Here is a 25,311-nt window from a genome sequence, read left to right on the forward strand (position 1 = left end):
CCCCAGCATGGATTACAGAGGTGGAAATTCACCTAAAGAAGCCAAAAGCAGTAAAATCAAAAGAAATGCAGCAGGTTGTTCCCCCAACGGTGCTGAGGTAGACTCTACAAGGCACTGAGGCTGGGGCTTTCCCACCCCACTGGTCTCAATCCCTGCTCAAAACTAAATTACATGTTTTAAATAAGAAATGCAACAAAAATTACTGATATGTTTTGGCAGCCAGTACTTTGCAGGCTGTTTTTCCTCTTATTGCTTATGAGCCACGTGCAGTTGGCATGGGAATTCAAAGTCGAAGAGAAAAAAATGTTTTACAGTCATGCAAAGATAAATATTTGTTGGGAAAGACAAATATAGTTTATTCTCCAAAGTCAGTGAAGTTTGAAAAGTATCTAAAAATAGCAGCATGGCTGTAGTTCTGAAGTTATGAGACAGAATGCTTAATTTGAACTTACGTATTTATATATCACCTTTCTAGTCAGAATAATTAAGCTTATATATTCGGGGACCAACATTTTAACTCTCCTTCTTATACATTGTATAAAAATAGTTCAGTTCAATTTTAGCAGTATTTATTGAACACTCAGTATAATCTGGCCAGCCGTGTAACATGACTGAGTGAGTAAAAAATGAGCATCATCCCTGCTTGCATACTCTGATTTTGAAGGCAAGATAATACAAGATTGAATCTTTTTTTTAATATAATTTTTTTATTAGAGAAGTTGTAGGCTTCCAGAAAAATCATGCAGAACATACAGAGTTCCCATATAGAACCCCCCCCCAATTTTGACAGCTTACATTAGTTTGGTGCCTTTGTATTGATGAAAGACTGTTATTATAATTGAATGAGTCCATAGTTTACATTCAAGTTCACTGTTTGTGTTGTACAGTCCTGTTTTTTTTTTTTTTTATTTTTTATTCTAGTAACATATACAACCTAAAATTTCCCCTCTTAACCACGCTCAAATATATCAACAAGACTGAATTTTAATTAACTAATTAATTAAGCACTTATACATTCCAGGAATAAATGCTTTTGGAAGGTCAGCAAGTAAACAGATCAACAGTTTCAGGTAGAAGATTTTTAACTAATTTTCATCACTTCCTTCAGTACAATGACAAAAGAAAACAGTTTTATATCCAAATTATTACTATATTCATTTACCTATGATCAATTTTAATTTAAAATGAATAATAGTTATGGCACCATTATCCTTCTGTAAAGGAGCTATACTTCAGACATGTGAAGACATTTTAGGAGGAGAAATAGAATAGAATGGTAAGACTCTGGAAGGCTCTTGAATTTTTATTTCATCCAGAATCACATCGTCATTTCAGAGAAGACAAAGATGAGACTTGCCCCTGGTCACTCAGGGTTGGTGGGAGTCCTGGGTCCCACAGCCTCTGACTCCAGCTATAAACTCTGGTCTCGTTAAATTAATCCACTTTTTACTGTATTTTCCAGTTATATACTGCAGGACTACAAGATTTTATTCTTTCACTCTTATTTAAAAGTGAATTTTCATTCCTTTTGCAATTTTTTAATTAAATTCAGTTTTACTGAGATATAGTCACATACCATACAATCATCTATGGTGTACAATCAAGTGTTCACAGTACCATCATATAGTTTTGCATTCATCACCCAGATCTACTTCTGAACATTTTCCCCTTTTACATTTTTGAAAACAAGGTTTTAAATTTTGAGTTTAAAGGTATCAGAGTGAATGCATCACTGTCTTATCTATTTGTGTGCAGCCTTAATATATATCAAATAGCTTCATTTTTGTTAGGGTTCGGGGCATATATAAACATATTCATCAGCACTGGGACCAATTCATAGATCTCTAAAACAGCCATTGTACAGGGCCATTCCTAACTCTATAGTTTAGTGCTGAAAGGCTGCTAACTTCCTGTGGTTAATAATCTTAAATCTGTTTTCTCTCAGGGCTTATCATTTCTTTTGTTTTAAATGGATTCTTTAAAAAAAAATTCCCAGAATCTTCCATTTCTTTATCTAATTCCTTTGAATTTTAGCTTCTTGTTCTTTTTTCTCTGTCCAAACTCGACTTTTTCAAATTCAATTAACTGTTTATTCTGTCAGAAAAGATAAAAGTTACTGAAGAGTTTTTTTCCTTTCTTTTCTTTTCCTAGCCTGCGGACAGCTGTTAGATGAGGCACAAGTGACCTTATCCTTCCAAGACTGGCTGGCCAGTGTCACAGAACGCATCCACCAAACCATGCACTATCAATTTGATGGTAGGTATTGGTCGCTCAACTGGGCTATTGCCAAACATATGAGAAACTAAAGTAATTGTGCTGTAGTTCTACTCTGTTCTGAAAGGAAAAGTAATTGGACTTCAGTCCAGAGTGCACAGGGCTACAAGAAAGTGGAAATCTGTGAAAGTGAATAGAGTAAGTCAAAGAAAGGAATACTCACATAATTAAAACACAGGCCCAGCAAAGTGAATTTAGAGATGGAAGAAAGAATACGCAACAAATAATAAGTAAAGGTAGCCCTGATCTTGGTGTGTTTCGTGAGGGAGATACCAAAGCCTTAGAAGACCATTCTTACCCTCAAACATAAAAGTGAAGCCAGGGGCAGAAAAGTTTAGAGAAAATATAAACATGCGAGACTAGGTTAGTTACATAAAATCACACAGCCATGCCGAGGAAGACTGGAAAACACAAGCTGGATTTCAAGTGTGGTTTGTTATAGCATCATGGAACCTCAGAGATTTCAGAAGTGGGCCATCAGCCAGTCTTCGCCTATCATCTTAAAAGCATCCTTGATGGTTGGCTTTCTAAGTTTTGTCCAGTTTTAAAGAGTTACTGCTTTAAAAAAAAAACAAAAACAAACAAAAAAAAAACTCTATTTTGAAATAATTTCAGACTTAAAGAACAGGTGCAAAAAATAATACAAAACCCATACAGAGAGCTCCAAAATAACCTCTCTTCAGATACCCAGATCCACCAAATTTAACATTTTTTCATTTGCCATATCATTCTGTCTTTCTGTCCATTGATCTATTTATCTATCAGTTTTCTAAACATTTGAGTATAAGTGTATACATCATGCTCCTTGAACTCTTAATACTTCCATGTACCTCTCCTAAGAAAAAAGATAGTCACTTATGTAACCACCTTAAGTACCATTATCAAGTTCAAGACCTTTATCTCTGATGTAAAGCTTTCAGTCTGTATTCCACTTTTTTCATGTGCCCCAATAATATTTTTTGGGCCTTTTTCTTTTCCATTATTAGATCCAGTCCAGGATCACATGTTGCATTTCATTGCCATTGCCTCTATAGTTGGGAGCTCACTGCTTTTTGAGGCAGCACATAGCATTGTTGGGCAGTAATAGCTAGGGGGAAGGTCTTCTTCAGGCTAAGTGGAAATGTTTTCCTATAACATTTCTTGTTGGTTCTAGTTCTCTGCTCTGAAACCCCGTGGAATAGGTCTGTTCCTGTTTGCATGTCACAGTCCGTGACACTGCATGCACACACCCACCTGACAGGTCTTCTGTTTCCCAAGCTCCACATTCCAGGTGCTTCAAACACTGCTCGTGACATCTTTACATACTTCATATGATCTTGATGTTCTTTGCTGAATATCTTCCAGTTTATGGATATCATTTTTAAAAAAGCAAGTACCCCAAACTGAATAGTAATCTGACAGCAGACACTCCATGGGAGGAGTTAAGTTCTGAAAGATTAGAACATTTATGGCTTTATGGTGAGGAGAGGGACAAGAAGGGAGGGCCTTGAAATACATGCTTAGATATTTATATATAGTTCAGAATAAGTAAGACCTCAAAATCACTTTTTAGAAAACCAATAAAATAAGCTAAGTTGGGTTATAAAGAGAGAATATGGTGGGATTTTTTTTCCTTTTAAAATTTTATTTCTTTATTGTTTGAAAGAATATGTCCAATACTTGAGAACCCCATCCCAGTACAGAAAATAGAATATTGACAATGTAGTTTATACTCCTGCACTGGTCCTCCGCCCCATCCCCGTATCGCCTCCCACCCAAGTTAACCTTCTTTCATCATCCCCATCACCACCTCTGTCCGAGTCACCATCATCTCTCTCCTGGACTGCAAGTCTGTGTTTTTTAGGAGGGCATTTTAAGATTAATTCTTAAACCTAAGCTCTAGCATCAAGTTCTGGTTAATTAGCACTTCTTTTAGAGCAGTAATGATCCTTGTTTATAGCTCATAGTTGAATTGCTGGATGAAAGATTTTTAAATTCCTTTGTGTGGTTTCACCTTTGTTGGTGACAGTCTGCAGTCAATAGAAAGAATGCCAAGTTTTTCCATGGAATTCTACAAAACCTTTCATTTTTATTTTTTGGTTTGACCTTTAGTTTCAAAAGGGCTTCTGACCTCTGTCTTTTAGTGTATTCCGTCAAGGGATGTTCTTTAAAAAGTTGTATCCTGGCAAATAGAAGTTAAATACTTACCTAAGTCTTCTGGATGTTTTCCTTCTGCAGGGGCTTAGCCCCTTAGGCAGGGTTGTTTAAGGAAAACTGAGGTCATTAGACCCCTCCCCTGCCTACATGGCCTGTTGGCTTACTGTTGACCTAGCATCTTGCAAGTCTAAGAGGTTTGTTAAGTTATTTTCAAACATTTTATCTGCTTTGAGGTCATCTTCAGAGATGAAGCCTGATTCTGATTGTTATAAATCCTGTCCCAACTTTCGCAGTCCCTTGGCATTCTTGGTCCTGGCCACCTGAAACTGAGCAGCTTCCTCATTCTCATCTCATTTCACATACCCTTTAAAGGGACAAGTCTGTGCTATGGTAATGTTTACTAAATTAGGGATTTGTAAAGTTATCCTTGGTAGATAGCAAGGGTCTGCTGTTATTTTTTATAATTGCAAAGGAATAACAGTAGGGCTGGTGACAGCGCTTGGCTCACAAGGGCCAATCAGAGCCTGCTTTTTGCGTTCGCATAAAGATGTCTCATTGGTAACAATACTTTTTAGTTGTCACTCAATTTCATTTCCTCCCCCTCTGTCTGCACAATAGAAAGCCTACTGAGTTTCAACGAAAGAGTTTCTTCTTATTTCCTGTAGGCAAACCTGAGCCCTTGGTGTTCCACATTCCTCAGGCCTTTTTTGATGCCCTGCAACAGAGAATATCTATAGGAAGTGCAAAGAAACGGCTCCCCAACTCCACCACAGGTATGGGAACTTGCTCTGCAATAGTAATAGATGTCCTGGTCTTGGGTGAATTATATTTGGAAAAACCCCATGTGGAATTTCCAGGGTTAAGACCTCTGGTCACATGCTTGGAGCATGAAGCCTCAGATAAATATATCTCTTGAAATAACGACTGCATTCTTTCAAGACCCCATACTTATTCCAGGTAAGAGCTCATGCAAAGCTCCCCACTACATGGGACATGACTCCCAGGATTGTAAGTCTCCCTGGCAACAGGGGACATGACTCCCAGGGATGGGTCTGGCCTTGGCATCGTGGGATTGGCAATTCTTTCTTGACCCAACAGGGGGAAAACGTAACAAAATAAGGTTTCAGTGGCTAAGAGATTTCAGATAAAGTCGGGAGTTCACTCTGGAGGTTACTCTTGGAAGCTTTAGCCAGATATTACAAATTGGCACTATATGTCAAGCCCCAACCAACAGTATTCCTGAAAACCCTAAAGAAAGCTCAGGTTTCTGTTTAGGACTCTATAAAAGTTTTACTTATTAAGTTTATTTTCCAGAAACTTAAAACCTCCAGATTGTTCCTATGCCAGATAAGCCCAAAAACTTAGAGGTACCAGTCTCTCCCAGAATATCAACCAGTTACATTCCCCTACCCCATAATATCAGCACCTCTTTGCAGCATGAAGAAGTTAGAATGGTCAATGCTCAAATATCCCTGAAGACTGAGAAAATGATCAAATGAGAGGGAGGAGCTGTAACAGAGAAATTAGGATTTAACAAATGATTATGACTACTGAATCATTATACAGGTACTTCTTTTTAGTTTCTAGTGTATTAGAACAGCCAGAAGGAAATACTTGAAATTGTGGAACTGTAACCCATACTATACTTTGAAATTTGCTGTATAACTACCTGTTAATCTATATTTTGAAATTTATCACTTTTCTGTATATATGTTATATTTCACAATTTTAAAAATGTTTTTTAAAAAAAGATGTTCATGCAAAGATCCGGAAAGTACAAGCTTGGTAAATGAAGTGCAGTGAAGGTACCCACCAAGTTTGATATTTTCTAGCAATGAACCAATTTCCACAAAAGCGTGGCAATTTCTAATCATTGTTAGGGCTAGGCCAGCTTCTTGAAGAATGTTATAGATGTATTCAAAAAGTAAGTCTTTTCCATACTCCCAAATTTTGATAAAGGAAGATTTTATTTTTAAGTATCATTCTTAGACACTTTATAATTACATTATTCTGCTGCTTATTTCTTGGTTTTCTAGAGTATCTTTCTACTAAGTATCGCAAGATATTTATTATTAGGTAGTTGAGAAGGAGAGAAAAGGAGCAGAAAAGGATTGCTCAGTGACAGAAATCCCAAGAGAAACTGCAACTGGAAATCAATACTCTTTCCTCAATATATTGTTATTTGATGATATAATACTGATTTCTTAAGATTTATATCTGTTTTCAAGTAGTGCCTGCTATGAATCACTATTTTTAGGGCCATAAAAACCTTTGTTTCCCCAGCTTATCTGACTTCAAGGCAGTGTTGAGTCTTCCAGTTTAAACTCTCGGCCTAAAATACATTGATTTCAATCCATCCCTTGGCTATTTTCACAGGCTCTTTTGTGAAACCTCTTTATAATCCTGCGGGCAGAGCAGTGGATTGGCAGGTTTAAACTCCATGTAATTATTTTGAGACTCTGATTTGACCTCTGACGTATCTAACATTATAAGAGGCTGTTTTATAATGGGACATATGTGCGTGGCTTTACCCCACAAAGAAACAGGTTTCTAAGATAGCAAAAATAAACGGCATCTCAAAGCAGCATCAAAGAACTTTATCTGGCACAAATCCACAGCATTTGATTTGCTGCTTTTCAGCCAAAGCCATATTACATATTTGCCCCTAGAATTTCTTTTTTAATGTGCTGAGATTTTATAAAGAAAGAATAGCACTGCATTGAACTCTCTAGAAACTGGGGAACGAATACAGTGAAAGAGAATGTTATTTTTTGGTAGTCTAATTTTATCCCTTTTTTACATTGAAGCTTTTGTTCGGAAAGATGCCTTGCCACTGGGAACCTTTTCCAAGTATACCTGGCATATCACTAATATCCTGCAAGTTAAACAAATCTTAGATACCCCAGAGGTAAGAGTTTATTTCCACAATGGTGGGAGGGCGGAGAGGGGAAGAAAGGAAGCGAGTGTAGGAAGTATGTTTGCAGTTGGACCTTGAATTATAGAAGCCAAAGAGAGACCCTTTTCTTCATGATAAGAGATTATTTAGAAATATCCATTGCTTTATAATTCTGACTCTGATTTTAATGGGAAATCTTTATGGCTTGAAAAGTATCTTAAATTGGAGTACACTGTTTCCTCTGCCTTTGGTATCAGAAAACAGGAAGGATTTTTCTTGTATATTAAATGATGATCACTTAGTCACCATGACAAGCCCAAGATTTGAATGGCAGGCAGCTAGAAAGTATATAAATAATTTCAGATGGTTTACTACTGTTTTTAAAATCAGTGGGTCCAGTATAGTCAAACCCTCCTCCCATACTGCAATTTAGTTCTTGCTAGAGAAATTAACCCTTTAATTAGTTCATGTTCTCTTTCACAAGGGAAATCTTAGACATTTTAAAACATTTTTCTTTCAAGAAGATCCTGAAAATTCTAGATGGATTTTTCTGTTATGTTGTAGAAAATTCATCATAATGTGATCCAGCACTAAGACTAGCTTAATTGCGAGGCATTGTGATGTTCATAAAGGCTATCTTGTTTGGTTAAGCTACAGAACTTAACATGTGAGCTCTAGAAAAGGCCTGTGTGAGCACTAAAGACACTGGAGGAACTTCCTAAAACACAGAAATGTCACAGCAGCAGCTTCTGGCCTGGGACAGGTGGTGGTCAGGGAGGCCCCAAAGCAACCCAGAGCAAAGGCAAGTGAGGGCAAAGAGCTAATGATCACTGAGCTGCTTCTGCCTATCTAGTGTTATTTACATATATCGACTCATTTAATCTTATAACCATGCTTGGCGCATAGTAACAGCATTAATAGATGAGTAAACAGGCCCTGAGAAGATAGGTGACTTGCCCAGGGTCGTCCTGCTGTTCAGCGGCAAAGACAGAATTCAGTTCAAGGTCTGTCTGGTGCAGTCCCAAGGACCACACGCTGCACATGGATGTGAGGTGAGCTCTAGGTGCTGTCAACAAAGTGTTTGGGAGAAGATTGCTGCTAGCAGAGTAGTAAGGGAAGGAGTAAAAGTGGTTTGAGAGCAGGTCTTTGCCATTAGCAGTCACGTGACCATGAAGATTCTAGAGTTCCCTTGGCATAAGGTTTGCCTGGGGCTCAAGTTAAGCTTATAGAGACAGAAGGCAAGCTATAGACGATGTGCGGAAGAGAGGCAGATTTGTTGACAGAATGGACTTGAAAATACAAGGGGAAGTTTTAATTAGAGTATGCTTAAGAAAGAAAGAATAAGTAAAAGATCCATTATCATCCAAGTATTTGCCCACTTTGAAAGTTTTTCCTTTTTCCCCTTTTTTGGTATTTTCTTGGCGTCCAGATGCCCTTGGAAATCACCCGGAGCTTTATCCAGAACCGAGATGGGACTTATGAGCTATTTAAGTGTCCTAAAGTGGAAGTAGAGAGCATAGCAGAGACCTATGGTCGTATAGAGAAGCAACCAGTGCTGCGGCCCTTGGAACTAAAAACTTTTCTCAAAGTTGGTGAGTCAATTGGTGTTTTCAGTAGTGCATTTTCCTTTGAGGGTCAGCTATGTGCATTACACTGTCCTAGGCTTTGGATCTTGACCTTCAACAAAGAAGACATGTTCATTTATTTTGTAAAGGCAGTCATGGAATGAGGTGTTTTGCTTAATATGAGCCAGTGTTTTTGAAATAAAGTTACAGAAATAATGCTAGTTCTTTATAGAGAAATCAAAACGCATAAAGGAGAGAAATCAAAACCACCTATAACCCACCCCCCACCCCATGGACGTTACCGTTTTGGATTTTTCTGTGCATGAAACGAGTTTTCAAAGCATGGGATCCTATCTTAACTGCTTTTTTCATTTGAAAAGTAGTATGTCATGAACAGCTTTCTGGGTCTATCTGCAAAGTTATTTTTAACAACTGCAGAACATTCATTTATGTCCTACACTCTAATCAGTCCCCTGCTTAAGTTGATTCAAATTTCTTGCTACTATAAACAGTGCTGTAATTAACTTCCTTTTAGAGAAACGTTTTATTTTCTTAATTATTTCCTAACTTACTTAGGATGTTTTCCTATTTAAGATATCCTTTGGGATAAATTCCTAAAAGTGGATTGGAGGATCAAAAGATCTATACATTTTTTTAAAACTTGTGAATGTTTTTGCCAAATTGCACTCCAGAAAGATTGTACTAATTTGTGTATGTTACTCCTGCCAGTCGTGTTTGAATGCTTCTTTTTTTTAAATCTTTATTGATTTGATAGGCAAAAAATGGTATCACACTGTTTTAATTTGCTTCTCCCTCAGTATTAGTGATGGTGAACTTTTTGTATTGTCTTTGAACTGTTTTTTCTCCGACTATTTTTAATTGGGGCATTTGTGAAATAATGTAATAATAATAATTGGTCCATAATAGTGAAGACTTGTTGAGTGAATGAATGAGTGAATGAGTGAATGCCAGCCAAAATTTTAATTATTTTAGTTTTGTAATCTATCTGGCAGGCCCCCTTCATTTCTTTAACTTTTATTCTTTCAGGAGAAGTTTATAATTTATAATTATTTTGTTAACTTCTTAAAAAAAAAACCCAAAGCTGTTGTGATTGACTGTATATTTCTTAAATTTACAGATTAATGTGAAGAGACTTAGAATATTCATTTTCCTATCCATGGATATGACAATGTCTTTCCATTTATTCAGTCTTTCAAATACCTCACTAGAGTTTTGGAACTTTCTTCATATAGGTCCTGCATATATCTTATGAATATATTCTTAGGTGTATTACATATTTTGCTGCTGTTGTGAACAGGATGTTTATTATGTTTCCAACTTATTATTAGTGTATGGAAAGCTCTTGATTTGGATATACTTATTATCAAACCGGCCCCCTTAATGAACTCCTAGTAGTGATAATAGCAATTCATTGTTTTCCTCCAGTTTCAGGAAAATCAGTTATATCCCCTGCAAAATGATTTTGTTTCCTATCAAATATTTCTATCTCCTTGTTTTTTCTTATAAAAGTAGCTAGGATTTCAAAGCAACAGTGAATAATAGCAAAGCTAGCAGACATGCTTATCTTTTCAGCCCCTAGGAAAAGCTCCTCCAGTGTAGCATTTTCCAACTCTGTCTTGAAGAGAACTAGTAATAAGTCATAAATAATTAAGGAAGTTAATTAGAATAAAAAAGCATTCTATGGTCAATTAAGTCTGAGAAATGCTACATATCATTATATATATTTTTTATCCTAAGACCCTTGATTATAAGGTGCTCAGTTGATATAATAGATTTTTTTGGTGGGAAAAGAAACTTTGCCTATGAAAGCTGCACTGGTTGTAAGATATATTCAGATCTCAGAAAATATCTCCCTCATAGAAATTCATTCTATAAATTTGCATATTAAAAAGACCCTGAATAAAAATACTTGTTGACTAAAGTTTCCAAAACTTATTTGACCAGTGAATACTTTCAGGGAAATACCATTAGCATTTCATAGAATATTTTTCTGGGAAAATCTGCTCTGATTCCCTATTAAATACTGTGCTATCGGTTACTGATTTCAGATAATTCTTTTTTAAATATTACAAGGATCTATCATATCCTTAGATTATTAAGTAGTTTTATTAGGAACTAATATTGAATTTTATGAAATGCCTTTTTGCTATCTTTGGAGGTTTATCTTTTGACCTATTAGTAAAATGTATTTTATTAATAGATTTCTCATAATAAAATAATCTTGCACTTCTGGAATAAATTCTACTTGGCTTTTTTTTCCTTTTACTACCTACGTATATTCTATTTGCTCACATTTTATTTAGGATTTTTGAACATATGTTCATAAGTGAGAACTGATGACAGTTACTTTACGGAAGTTACCTTGTTTGGTTTGGTATGAGTCATATAGAAAATTATTTTGGAAACTTTCCACCTTTTGGAAGCTTTTGTTCAAATTAAATAGCTTACGAAATATCTTGAATGTTTGAAAGCATTTATTCTCTGGACCTAATCCTTTCTTGCAGGCAGTTCTCTAGAGGCTTGTTCAGTTTATTCTCTGATTTACACTTGTATTCATGGTGCCTATCTTTTCTTGAGTCAATTTTGATAATTCACATTTTCTTCAAAACTCTGTTACATCCAAAATTTAAATTTTGTACATTCTTATAATGTTTGGTATAGATGATAATCACATAACTTTTAAACTCTGTTCTAAATCTGTAGGTTTACACTGTACCAGAATTTTGCCTGTTTTATGTTCTTTTTCAAAGATCTGGCTCTTACATTTATTTATCAGGTGTTCTGAATTTCTGTTTTCTAATCTTTTCTGGTTTTATCTGTAATGATTTCTCCTAACACATTAAAAATTTCCTAATATTTTCCTGGGTTTATTTTATTTTTATAGCTTTTAAAATGAAATGCTAAAAAAAATGAAATGCTCAGTTAATTTTTTAAAATTCATGCTTGATAATAAGAACATTTAAGGTTCTTATTGTTGGATTACCTAAATAGGCTATAATTATAGTTTAGTTTCTCTTTGTCCCCAATATTTTGTATTTAAAATTTCCAGCTGATTGCGACTTTTGATCTTTATATTCTTAAGTTATCAATTTCTAGTTTTACGATATTGTGGTCAAAAGATGTGCCTTTTCATTATCTATTTTTTTTGTAATTAATAGATGATCATAAATTTATGCCAGAAAAGATGTTATTCACCTGATACAAAGTTTTATATAGATTTTAAGTCAACCTTACTAGTTTTATTGTTTAAATTCTCTTTATCTTTATTTATTATCTCTCTGACTTGCCAAAGACCGGAGGGTCATGATTCAATTTCCTATGGCAATTATGTTTCTGTAAATATCTTTTTGTATTTCTAAAAGCCTTTAAGTATTTTAATGCAATGTTGTTGCATTAGAGTTATCGACAAATATATTGTCATTGTAAATTATATACATTATCACATTAAAGATGACTTTTGTCCCAAATTCTTCTTTATCCAATATTGCAATTACCAGCGTTTTTATTATTTTATTTTTTTATTTTTCTGATATGTTTGCCATCATTTTACTTTTAACTTTTTTTGGTGGCACTTTGCTTTAGTTGTATCTCTTATCAACATTATAGTTTTCATTTTGATTTTTCTTCAATTTTAATGATTTATCCTTTTTATGCTTGTTATAATTGATATAGTCTTCTTTCTTGTTCTATGCTTTATATTTTTAGTGCTTTCTTTTTGTTTATGTCTGGTATTTTTGCTAAATTGACATCTATGTTTTATGTGCTTTATTTTCTTCATTGTTTTTGAAGATATTACCATACATCTTATTTTTAACTCTGCTAGTATTTAATTCTACATTTTTCAAAAGCATTATTTAACCTGAGTTTTTCATGTTTGACCTTCTGGAATTTAGTTTGATGTAATAAAAGAAGGTAAGTTTCCACATTTTATTTTCTTCCAGATGGTTATCTGATCAATGAACACCATTTATTTTAAGAAACACTTCTTTGTATTTCTTTTACTAATTTGGAAATGCCACGTTTACCATATGCTTCATTCCTGTTCTATTTGTGTCTGTTTCTGGTCTTTCTGTTTTACTCCTTTAATCTGTCTAGACATATGCCAGTATCACACTTTTTTTATTATTATGGATTTGTAATATGTCTTAAAACCATGGACATTTGAATTCTACTGTTTCTTTGTGGTTTCCTTGAAACTTGACCTTTTCTTGCTAGTGTCCCTTTTAATCTCATCCAGCTGTCTTTTCCTCTCAATCTGGGCTCTCCTTATAATTCTTTTGGCCCTATTTTCCCAAAGATTGGGTCTTATTTTGTCCTCTCGAGGATGCCAAACAGTTTGCTGGAGTTTTCTTTGGCATACAGTAGTAATTGCTTTCTCTTCCCTTGATTCTTCTAACTGTTCTATTTCAAAACACCCCCCCCCCCTTTTTTTTGTAATGCAGGGTGTTTTGTTTTTACTTCTTTTTCTTTTCCTTATTTATTCCTAAACAGAGGAAGGCTGGTCCAGGGTCAAGTTTTGGCAACAGACAGATTGCCTGGGACCCACTTTGGCTGATGGCCAGATCCCCTCCTCAGATCTACAGATGGAGGACGAGTGCCCAATTCCCAGCCCCGTTCCGGGTGTTTCTCTTTTCTGTCAGAGTTCATCTCCCTGCATCTCCACCTCTTTCTTTGCTAATTTGAACCAATGTAATGTGTGGAAAACACTCATAACTAAAATTGTCAACATGTGGTTTTCTAGGGTTTTTCCTCCCTCTTTCCCCTACCTGCATTGCTTTACTTGTGCAGACTGCACCTTCCATAATACATTCTGCCACTGTGAGTCAGCTTTAATCATGCACCTACTGTCCCTCAGATCTCTTTTGCAGTCATCAAGAATGCAGGTACATTGTGTATGTGTGTGTGTTTCAGGGGGTGGTGCCAGGCTTTTTGAAGAGTACCAAGTGGGACTGTTTATTTTCTAGTTTGTACAAATTCTAGTCTGGGCATAAACCGTGGGAGGCACAAAACATCTTCCTACCTTTTCCCATGCTGCCTCCCTGTACGAAGAAAAGCTGGACTATGCTGTGGGCAGAGGCCTGAGGAGGATTCTCACCATCCATCTCCATCTGCTTTATATTTATTCCCAGATGCTGGCAATAGTCTTAGTTTTTTCATTGTTGTGAGTTCTCTGCTTTTTCTATGTCTTCATTGATATTTATGTGAAAAGTTGAAGCAGCTCCATGGGAAGGCTCTCAGCCAGCTAGCATTTGAACTGGGAGCTATGGTAAGATGTCTGTGATAAAAACAAGAGTCAGGTAATACCTAATATTAATATTTTACAGTCAGAAGGAACCAAACAGACCAAAAACACCCACCCACAAGGTCATTAGTCTGTGGTAGATGGGGGCTTTGTTTATTTGTTTCTTCTCATATAAGTGATATCTTGGTAAATGTTAGAAGGAAATGACCAAAAAATGGAGGAATGGGGTATAGAAAGGGTGACTGCTTGGAGTCGAGAGAGAATAAGACAATGAAGTAAAAAATAAAATATTAGCTTGTGAAGTCAGAAGAAAGGTACTGAGAGGAAAAGGTATATACATCATTAGATAGGTTCTTTCTCCTGTATCCTTTCTTGTTTTCTTATACTCACATGTTTTTACATTTTTGGTTTTTACTTTTATCTCCTGAGAGCCTTCATTTTTTGACTGGCAGGTATAAATAATTGTATCTGAGTTTTTTTGCTTTGAATTTGCCATCTGTCACCCTAGCCTGAAACATCAGTAAGCTCTATTATTAGATATATATGTTTTCACTTCATAGTGGTCAAGAAATCTGAGATCGCAATAACCATTGAATTTCTAAACCTACCCAGCCTTCTGACTGTCAGGACAGAAGAGGCTCTGCTCCAGAGCAGGAAGTAACTTCTTACTGTTAAGAATACCCAAGAGAATCGGGTGGAATTGTACTAATCAATGTTCCTTTTTTTCTTTTTAGGCAACACTTCCCCAGATCAAAAGGAGCCAACACCTTTCATCATCGAGTGGATCCCAGATATCCTTCCCCAATCCAAGATTGGCGAGCTGCGGATCAAGTTTGAGTATGGACACCATCGGAATGGGCATGTGGCGGGGTTCCAAGATCAGCGGTCGCCCCCAGACCAGCCCCTTGGAACTGGCACCCACTGACCACCATCACTTTCCCCTGAGGCAGAACAGAAGTGTCTTTTATTGCTAAATTTGCACATCCCCACCCCTTGACAACTTTAAATACTAGTTAGACACTTAGATGGCCCTGTTCCGTAGTGAAGATGGACTTTCTCAAAGCATTCAAGTGGGTTCTGTTGAAGAAAAGCTCTAGTAAATAGCCTTTTTGGTGCCACTGTGTATAGTCTTCATTATAACTTGGGCAATATTTCTGCTAAAGTTGTAGAAGGAATAAAAAGGAAACCAGTTCTCTTTTCCTCTTTTATGGGCTCAGCTTAAGCATTTGTTTCACCCATTCTCTAATTCTCTTTCTAAGAAGTTAGGGCACTCAGCCTGACACCAGCAGTGTTGGAAAGTTGGTAATAGCCTGGTTAGGGCAGAGTGTTATGGACAATCCTAGCAGAACTGCAGCTGTGCCCTTTATTCTGCTCTCAAATAAAGCATAGTGTCACTAGTTTTCCCAAGGTATACCTCGTGTCGGCCTGTTTATAAAATTACAGCCTTCTGGGGGGTTTAGATGATAATGAAATGGGAAAAAGAGGTCCAGGTGTAGAGGGAATATTGACCTTTCAAACTAATGCTTATATAATTGTTTATTCGCTTGATATTTTATTGCCTTCTGTATTCTCCAGAAGAGCTTAACAGCTGGCAAAATTCAATTCCTAGCACAGAAGTGGAAACCTGTCTTCAAAGTAAAATGAAAGAAAAGAATATTTTCTACACTTCTACTATGTGCCAGGCACTTTCATTTTCATTCTCAATCATTTTTCTCAGGTCTCATTATTCTTTTTGTGTTTAGGCATTACCCCTTCTTTTATAAAGTTAAAGAAACAGCCTTTCTCAGGTTACATGTGTTGCTGGAAACAGCATTAAAAATAGTGTTTAGTTCAACTCTAAACTGCATGTTCTGTCCACTTTATCATGCTGCTTTGACATAAATTCATTATAATTAGATGTCCTTGGGAAGACAAGAAAAATCAATATGAAGAAGAATCTTGGTTTTCTTTGCACATGGAACAAACTCAAACCAGCTTAGGCAAAAATGGGAATGAATAACTGGTTCATGGACTCTAAAGTAGGGCTGAAGATTGGGGCAGAGCTGGGGGTGCAACTGGGCCTCAGCACCCTGGAGCCAGGGCCCATCTAACCCATCTGTGCTGCTCTCTGTGGCTTCAGTAACTCTCAGCACAGAGTGGCTCCTCCTCCTGGTAGGAACTCTGGCTCCAGAAGCTCCTGAAAGTATGACTTCCACACTGGAGAACTGACTGCTCTACTCTCTCTCTCTCTGATCCAAAGGGCAAAATTTCCTAGAAGGGCTTTGTTTGTCCCAAATGGGGGGAGGAGCATTTCCGTAGAACGGGAGCTGTGCCCCTAAAAGAGTGGGATGGGTAGGCAAACTCATTGATGTCCCCCCTGTATGACTGAGGGTTTAACTTTTGTGACTAGCTCCTAAGTGCTTCAGACAATGGGGGAAATCAGTGAAGAGATTCCAGGAACGTCTAAGGAGAAAGTAGAACTTTTACTGGGATTTAACAGAAAGGACATGTTTGGAAAAGCGTGGAGAAGAGGAGAAACGAGCCAGGCGAGGCAGAGGGCCTACCTGAAAAGCAAAAACACTTGACGGAAGACAGGCATTGCCCCATTCTGAGAAATCCTTCAACGTGGGACCTCTGAGGTCGACAAGCATAGCTTCTGGACCAAGAGTAACTGCTGTAGGTGGCAGGCAAATGCCTGGATGTAGCAGTAGCTGACTGTGATCCAGAAGGGCCATGAAATACATGGCTGGGGCAGCAAATGAGGACCCAAAGAGGCCCCCACTCAAGCGCTAAGGTCTTCGCCCAGGGCCACCCCAGCACACCATCACATTCCATCAAAATCTGGAATGGGGTTGCACTGACCCCTTTTTTTTTAACTTGACATCTTATCTACTCAGGTCAAGCATGGGCCTAGGAGGACCAATAGACCACTGCACCCACCACCAGGACCCAGACATCTCTGGAACACCATCAGCACTGACCTCATTTCAGACCCACTCCACACCCTTCTAGAGGGTCCCACCAGAACTCCCTCCCACCATTCCTCCAACCCTGCGCTGCCCTGCCTCCCCACCCAGACACACTCCCATCTGCACTATCCATTGCACCCCCTCCCTGTTAATGAAGAGAATCTCCCATCTCCAAGGATGGGTCAGCTGCTGCCTCTCCTGCTGAGCCACCATTTATACCCTGGAGGACACAGCTCAAAACCCTCCATGTCCACACAGCCTTCGGTCTTCTGCAGAGACTGATCATCCTCAGGCTAAGTGCATCAACAGGTCTGAGAAGAATGCTTTCTTAACCATCCCCTTTAGGCAAGATGGCTAGGCCCCTAACACCATGGCTCCAAGTGAACAACAACTTGCTACTCCTCCAAGCAGAACACTACCCTGTCCCTGCCCCTACAAGTACTGCTGTCATTTGAAGAGCTTGCTCAGTTTAGAGAAGTGCTAGGCTACTTAGGGACCTCCAGGAAATCTGACAACAAGAACCACACACCTGAGCAAAGGTCTGCATGCCTACCACCTGCTCTCTGGAGGTACCAGATGTCATCAGCCCTGTGGCCTTCTGGGCCCAGCAATGCCCAATGATAGGGGTTCTCCTCATCTTTCACTAATGCCTGTCATGTCCATTCTGCCAGTGCCCTGGCCTTCCCTACAGCTCACACGTGCATACGCATAAACATGCCTCACACCCCAGCCCTGGCCACCTATGCTGGGCAACCTCTTCCTGTCATCCAAGAGGCACTGCTCAGTTGGTACCTCAGCCAGCTCCTATCCCTGGTTCTCCCATGTCACAAAGATCCCAGGAAATGCCCTCCACTAGAAAAATCAAGGAGAAATCGCACTCCACTCTGCTTAAGACAAGGGAATGGGCAGAGGCTGCCTTCCCACAAGCCCTTTAAATAAACTGGGCCCTCTGAAGCGTAAGTCCCAGGACAAAAAAGGGGATAAATAGCCTGAGTTTATTTGTGTTTATTTGTGAATTTTCCCAAGATGAATCTGCTTATTCCCTCAACCCTTTTCTCCTTCTTTTTTCATCTCCCAGATTCTGATTTCCTGATTTTCTTCCTCTGCATCTGTTTCTGACACTCCTAATTTGATTCTCCTTTTAAACCTCCTTGCCGACCTTGTTCCCTGTCTGCTGTCCTCCCACCATCCAGCTCTGCAAGCTCCCCTCACATCTTTCCACCATCCCACGTGGTTCACCAAGGGAGCAGGATGATGTGTTCTACAATAGTGCTTCTCAAACTTGAATGTGCATAGGAATCACTCCCGAATATAGTTAGAATGTATATTCTGCTTCAGAAGTTGTAGGGTAGGGTTCAAGATTCTGCATTTCCAGTCAGCTCCCAGGTGATGCAGAAAGTTCTGGACTGCAGGGATGATGCTGGACTGAAGACTGAATTTTGAGCAGTGAGGTCTAATGCCTGTCCTGGTACTGAGTAGCCACTCCATAACTGTGATCTCTCTACTCTCTTTCCTTGCCACCTATGGGGAGGACAGTGCTGGAGATAAGCGGCGCTCAGTCACTAGTTGCCTCAGCACATAGCTAAGGTACGCCTGGAGTTTAAAGGCTATTTGTTAGTGTGAGCTGCTTTGTGCCCATCTCCCGCAAAGTTGCGCCAGCTCATGAAGATACTCGCATTGTTCCTTGGAAATAGTTCAGCCCAAGTTACAGAAGCAGAAAGTCGGTTCTGTATTCCTATAAATTTCCTGCAATTTTTCTCCTTTGTCCCCTAGCACCACTTTTTCGCTCTCCTCACCATTGCCTCTATCTTAAATTTAAGACCTTAAGCCCTGGGTTCGAAACCCCAACTACGCTGGTTTACTAACGGTAGGACCTTGGACAAATTTCCCTCATCTGGATGAAGCGAGTATTAAATTAGATACTGTGTGTTAAAGTCTCGTTAAATATCAGCTATTACCCTTCCTCCTATTGTTAGAGCTTCTCTCTTCCTCTTCTACCTCGTTCTCTACTTTAGCCTTGAGGCTCGAATGGTGACTTCCGTCCATTCTTAGGTATCTTTATATTTAATAACACTTATACATCAAGATCACAATTTTGTTTAATGCAAAAGAATAAAGTCTGGACTATGATGAAAGATTAAAGATGACTGGGGGGTGCGGCTAGTATTTATTTTCCTCCTATCATTTCCCTTCAACTTTTCTATTATAAACATTACTTTGGTAAGTTAGCAAAAAGGCAAAGTGTATAGCCTAAAATAAGGGGCATAAAAACCCAGCTTCTGCAGTATCTGCAGAGAGGAGAAAACAAAAAGAGAACAGCGGTGGAGAACCACGGGGCGGCTGCAGATCACGAGGCAGCTGCCTCCGGAAGATGACGTCAACCACGCTCTCCACACGCCCGCACCCGCTTCTGAGTATTATTCCACCAGGCGGCGCCGCAGGACGTTCAGTTGCCGACGCCTCCCGCGCAGCCGCACTGGCCTGCCAGACACGTCACCATCTTCGCGTTTTTTCTGGAGAGCGCGGGAATACGAGGGCTGGAGGGTGATGACGTCACCAGGGTTCCCCGCGTGGCTGGCCGGGGCGGGGCTGGGGCCGGGGACGTGGCGCGCGCTGCGTCCCGCGCAGCGTGAGGGGTGGGGAGGGGCGAGTGTGGCCGAGGGCAGGCTCCCTCAGGGCTCAAGGCCGCGCCCGCCCCGGACGCTCCGGTCCCGGCCTCGTGACCCAGTGTGGGGCAGAGCGGAGGCCCGCCAGCTGGGCGGTGCTGCGAGAAAGTTGCTGACGAGGCGGGCGCGCAGGCTCGGCGGGGAGGGGCGGCGGCGGCCTGGCGCGGATCTCCCGAGGGTCCTTAGCCTACCGGGCCGCCCCTAGGCGGGCCCTGACCGTCCCGGGCGCCTTTATATTCTCTGCCGCCCCTGGGCTGAGTACAAACTCCTTGGCTCCCGCAGTGGCCGCACCCTTGGCCTGCGGACGGCCCTAGGCCTGGATTCCAGCCCGCGGTTCCTGGGGCAGCGGAGTGGGCTCGGGACACGTGGGATGGGGCCGGGCCGCACTCCCAGTTCCCGCCGGCGCGGTCCTGCAGGGACGGAGCAGCTGCGCCCATAGAGCCAGCCCGCTCCTTGCCTTGGCTCGCGGTTCACGTTGTCGTCTCCCCACCATGTCCCCCACGTCTCCCTCGCCTCCCTAGCATTAGATAACCCTCACTCAGGCTGTTAGCGCAGGTGGTGCAAGAGAAAGAACGTGGGCTCTAGAAAGAGATCTGGGTTTGAACTCTGGCCTGCAGCTTGCTTTTTGCTTTGAGCAAGAAATTCAGGATCTTTTGGTTTTCGTCCTTGTAAGATACAGCTAATACCACACACGTCACAGACTCGTTAGTAGAAAGTCCTCAGCAATGGTAAGGGCTTCCAGTCAAAATATCTAATTTACTTTTCCCCTTTTTCCCACCTGGTCTTCAGAGCCATTTTGTAAGGGTATTAAGCCCTGGGGAGTCCGTAAAAAAAAAAATAAAAAAGAAAGGGGGTAAAAAAGGCTTTTGTATGGTTTCCTATACTGGTTTTTAATAGAGCTTCCCTTTTCTACTATGAGCTCCTCAACCTGCCAAGTGGCTTTGACATAAAAGGTGGCATCCTGAACGGCTCATCTATGACCTGTTGAATCTGGGGCCTGGTAGGGATTTAGGGGAGGGCTGGTTACTGGAAATTTCTCTGAGCAAGAACCAAGGCACAACTTTGGGGAAATACTTTGGGGAAATTTCTCTGAGCAAGAACCAAGGCACTACTTTGGGAGCACCCTTCAGCTCACTTTCTCCTCTTGCTGCCCCGTTCCTGACTCCTTCATCTCATATGGCATAGCTATGGCCCACTCATCTTTCCTGGGATGGCCCCAACCCTGGGAATAAGCCAGCCTCTAGCAGATTATATGAAACTGGTTTAGAGGACTGGACCAAGTGCAAGACTCCTGGGAGGAATGAAACTATACTGAAATGCTTATTTAGCATGTCCTAGGGACTGTAATAAGGCTGTTCATCCAGGTTCTCTCTCATTTGATCCCCACAATATCCCTGTAAGCCTGGTAGAATTACCATTTTTTTTATGAATGAGGAAACTGACTCAGCAGGGAAGTAGTGGAACCAGTGATGTTGAAGACCATACTAAGATTCTGTTTCAGGGCTCTCTAACAAGAAAGAGGCCTTCTGGTTAGGCCTTCTCCAGGGTATGAGATGCTCAGAGTGAAGACGTATTACCCCATGACCTTCCCTTCCATATCCCCACTCCCATGGCCATCCCTGCCATTCGAATCAAGACAAAACCAGATTAGGTGACAGATCCAGGGCAGCATTTGAGACAGGAGAAGGCCCAAAAGGCAGAGGAGGGGCAAATGAGCCCACACCCCCTTGCCTTGGCCGTGGATAGGTTAATGGAGGGAGTCCTTCTGTATCAGAGTGCCTTTTTTAGCACCATCTGGCAGGAGCCACTCTCCTTGCACCTGCTGCTTCTACAAACCATTGCTCATTTGCCAGCCAGCAGTGCAAAAGGCAGAAATGTGGTGCCTGTGTAATTCAGATTCAATGATTCTCAGTGGTGGCTGTGTTCTCTGTATTAGGCCACAAGAATGGCAGCCCTTACCCACTGCTGAGTTGTATGTGGAACTGCAAGAGACGAGAAAGGCAACAAAGGCAGAAGTCCCCTCTCTGTTTGCATTTTTTTTTCTTTCTTTTTTTTTTTTAATCTTGACTTAGCTAGAGTTTAGGATAGAGAAATCCCCAGGATAAAGGGCCCAGGGATTTCAAGTAGTGCTTCAAAACCCAGGGCTTTGCAGGTAGTCCTTGGTCTTGAACAAGTCAGATAGTTTCTGTGTTTCAGCTTTAGAGAGTGGATGAACTTAGTTGACCCAGGGACACTTTAAATGGAGAATGAGTCTCCCCTGACCCCCATCCTTTGCTGCCAAAATAGACCATCCTGTCCTGAGTCAGCAGACATTTTTATTGAAACCTACAGGCATGTGCCCTCTAGTGCTTATAGTTTAATTGGAGGAGTGTCTTCAGTTTTGTCAAAACTGCCCATGTACCCAAGTGATGGGAAATAAATTTGCCTTCAGACCAATGTAATAGATGATTAGCCATCTGTGAAAATGCCCCTAGAGATGGTCTGTAAATAGTGTTGCCTAAACGTTTGAGGACAACCCAAACTCTGATCATAGGGGTCTAAGTACAATCTCAGAAAGGAGGAACTGTAATTTAGCCTAAATCTAACCAATTGTACCATTAACCAGTTTGGAGAACTGAACAGCAAGAGTTTGGCCATCCTTGGAAGTATAGAAGTAAGCCCTGGCAGGACCTACCTGGCATCGCCTAAAGGAGAGCAGATCTTGACTGAGGGGAATTGAGCTCCATGATTTCCTTGGTCAGACTGCTCCTGTAGTAGAGAAGAGGGACTCAGGCTGCCTTAAAGGAGAGGCAGCCTGCCTAAAGGCTGACTTTAGGTTGGTTACTTTTGTTTTGAGTCTGCATTCACCCAGGGGAAAAAAAAGGTAGGCCAGTCGGGCCAATTCAAGCATTCTAGCTCACCTGGAGTGTCCACTATTCCTCTATGTAAACCTGTAAATTGGCATTTGGTTTATTTGTCTCTTGGCCTCTATGTGAACTTGGTTAATAGGTATTTGAGAGAGGGGTCCCCTCACAGTGGACCAATTTGAAAACATAAGGTTCAGCTCCAAATCCTTGATAAATTCAGCAAGTTAAGTCCGGCCTCGTGGGGGCTTATGGAGTAAGGGGTGAAGGGGAAAGAGTGGGACAGGAAGTAATTACCCCCTTGTCTAATTGTTGACCCTCCTACTGCAGTCATATTCGGGAGAATTATACAAGCAGCACAAGACAGAAAATGCTACATTCTAGATGAGTGATACAGGTGTTAAGTGGTGTTGATTCAGATGAGGGTGAAATTACTGTGGACTTGGAGACGTTAAGTGATGATGTTAGAGAGGAGATGGGTAGGACCTGCAAAATGGATGAGATTTCAGTAAGTGAAATGTAGGAGGCAGAGAAGAAACACCCACTGCCACTTCAGTAAAGTGCACTTCTAGTGCTGGTGCGGTCATCTGATCTCTTAGCTGTTAAGCCAAAGGAAAAACATTGTTGCAAAAGAGGGAAGTGGTAGGCTCCAGAGAAAAGGAAGGAAAAATCAAGTATTCATTCAACAGTATGTTTATTCTACTTTTTTTGTGTCTCTTATTTGCCAGGCACTGAGTTAGTCCTGGGGATACAGTAATGAGCAAAACGAACAAAACTCTATGCCCTCAAAAAAGTTACATTCTAACATGGATAGAGTGAATGAATGAATGAACGAATGGACAGAGGTCAAACTATATAGTGTATCAGATTGTGACAAGCAAGGGATAAGGAGGAAAGGAAATGCTGTGTTGTCCGCCGCACCTCTTTCCCATTTTAAATAAATTATGTGCAAGTTAAAGTAAAAGGGACACACGGTCTTTGATCATTTTCTGTGAGTCAAGGGAGCTGGCCAGGTTGTATCTCAGGAGGTAAAATTTGTTGGTGTTCCCTTGCTTGAGGGAAAATAACCAATGATTTCTGAATAGAGCATTTCCCCTGAAAGCCAGAAAAAGCCAGGTGCAATGACAGAGGATTTTACCTCAGACCCCTAAGTATAAACATAGTTCTAAGAAAATAACAGTGCAGACTTGGTGAAATGCGATAGAGCTAAGCAGGGAGGAAAGAGGTAAAGAAGCATATTCGCAGCTCCACTTCCTGCCTCAGGGATGGGGGGTGTGGGATGGGGTGAGGAGGAAGTCAGGCCTTGAGACGGGTGGCTCTGGAATCTGTGGAGACCACGTGTTTCCTCAGGAGGTTCCTTGTCTTCAGATGTAGGCTTGAGGCTGGAGATACTGCAAGTTAAGGGGGAAGATTTCAAAAAAAAAGGAGTAGGGCTGGTAGCTGAACTTGGCACAGTAATCTACATTCCTGGCATCATCTGTCCACTTGCATGTTATCCGTGTGGTCATTATAAGACTGGGGAAATTAAAGGTGCCTCTTCATAGAAAGGGTGCTGGAGAATTCATGCTGGTTCTGTTGCTCTCCAGTTCTGTCCCTGGGCAAGTCCCTCCACCTCTTCTGGCTTCCTCTTCTGCACAATAAGGACTTGAATTAATCTCTTTCAGTCCTTCAGGCTTAAACATTCTGGAAAGAGAGAAGGATGGAGCCCCTTCACCTATCACCCAGGTATGGAAGGAGGTTGGCCACTTTAAAGGTAGCTAAGTGCCATTCTTTTATGAACAGTGTTTCCCCTTTTTGCTTCCTCTGCACAGAAGAGACAAAGGGAACAAGCACCCATAAGAGAAGTTCTCTGGGGACCTGAGAAGTGGCACCACCTACAGACACACAGTAATGGACAATGGGGATACAGCACCTCTATAACCTGTGAAAAAAGAGTCTATAAGAAAGGAGAACACAGGTGTAGTTTTGAAGAATCTGCAGGTTGGCCAATACTTTTTGAATTTGGTTTGGCAGTGCCCATGCAAAATCATAAAAGTATCTATATCTTTGACCTGAAAATGGTAGTCCCCTCTTTCCTCTATAAGGTGCTGATCCTACATCCACCCGCTTCCCTCCACTGCCACTAGCACTATTCAGCCCATCTTTGTCTCTCACCTGGATCCCTGCAAGGTGCCTACCTGGTCTTCCTGAATCCACTCTCATCCTCTTCAAGTCTTCCCCTAGCATGCCCTATCTATTAAGCAAGTCTGGTCTTGTTACTCCCCTACTCACAACCCTCCAGTGGCTTCTCATTGTTTTCAGATGTTTGTCAGCAACTAGATGTATCCCTCACCATCCGGGTCCCATGGGGGACAGAACAAACATAAAACCCAGCTCCTGTCCTAGCATGACAACAAGGGCTAGGTTTCTGCTAATTTCTCCATCCATCCTCATCTCTCCCACCCACCCTTTATCCTCCATCCACACTCTCACCCTTTATACCCCATCCAGCTGAAACACGTGCAGTTCCCAGCCCGGGCCATACCTTCTCTCTCTCCTCTATACCTCTGCACATGTGGCCCAAGTACCTTTGCTGAGGTGTTCAACTTAATCATCATAGTCTCTGGTTACTGTTTCCGAACTTTCTAGGTGCCACCATATTTGAAACAAGGCAGGATATACAACAATAATAGCAATAGCATGCTGTGCAGATGTCCATCACAGAGCCTTCCACGCCGTGT

The 25,311-nt window shown here is 40.7% G+C and overlaps 1 protein-coding gene across 6 annotated transcripts in view; it reads left to right on the forward strand.

The window, feature by feature from the left end:
• The window catches only part of C17H2orf42 (chromosome 17 C2orf42 homolog), a 29,201-nt gene extending 13,861 nt beyond the window's left edge, over positions 1–15,340 (forward strand). For all 6 annotated transcript variants that reach the window (XM_037807406.1, XM_037807408.1, XM_037807403.1 and 3 more), the window contains 5 exons: positions 2,152–2,256; positions 5,076–5,183; positions 7,218–7,318; positions 8,736–8,898; positions 14,869–15,340. In XM_037807406.1, the coding sequence (XP_037663334.1) occupies positions 2,152–2,256; positions 5,076–5,183; positions 7,218–7,318; positions 8,736–8,898; positions 14,869–15,059 (668 nt within the window). In that variant the 3' untranslated portion in view covers positions 15,060–15,340. The remainder of the gene's footprint in view (positions 1–2,151; positions 2,257–5,075; positions 5,184–7,217; positions 7,319–8,735; positions 8,899–14,868) is intronic.
• The last annotated feature ends 9,971 nt before the right edge of the window (positions 15,341–25,311 follow it).

This window comes from Choloepus didactylus, chromosome 17 (genome assembly GCF_015220235.1).
Source record: "Choloepus didactylus isolate mChoDid1 chromosome 17, mChoDid1.pri, whole genome shotgun sequence".
Classification (NCBI taxonomy): domain Eukaryota; kingdom Metazoa; phylum Chordata; class Mammalia; order Pilosa; family Megalonychidae; genus Choloepus; species Choloepus didactylus.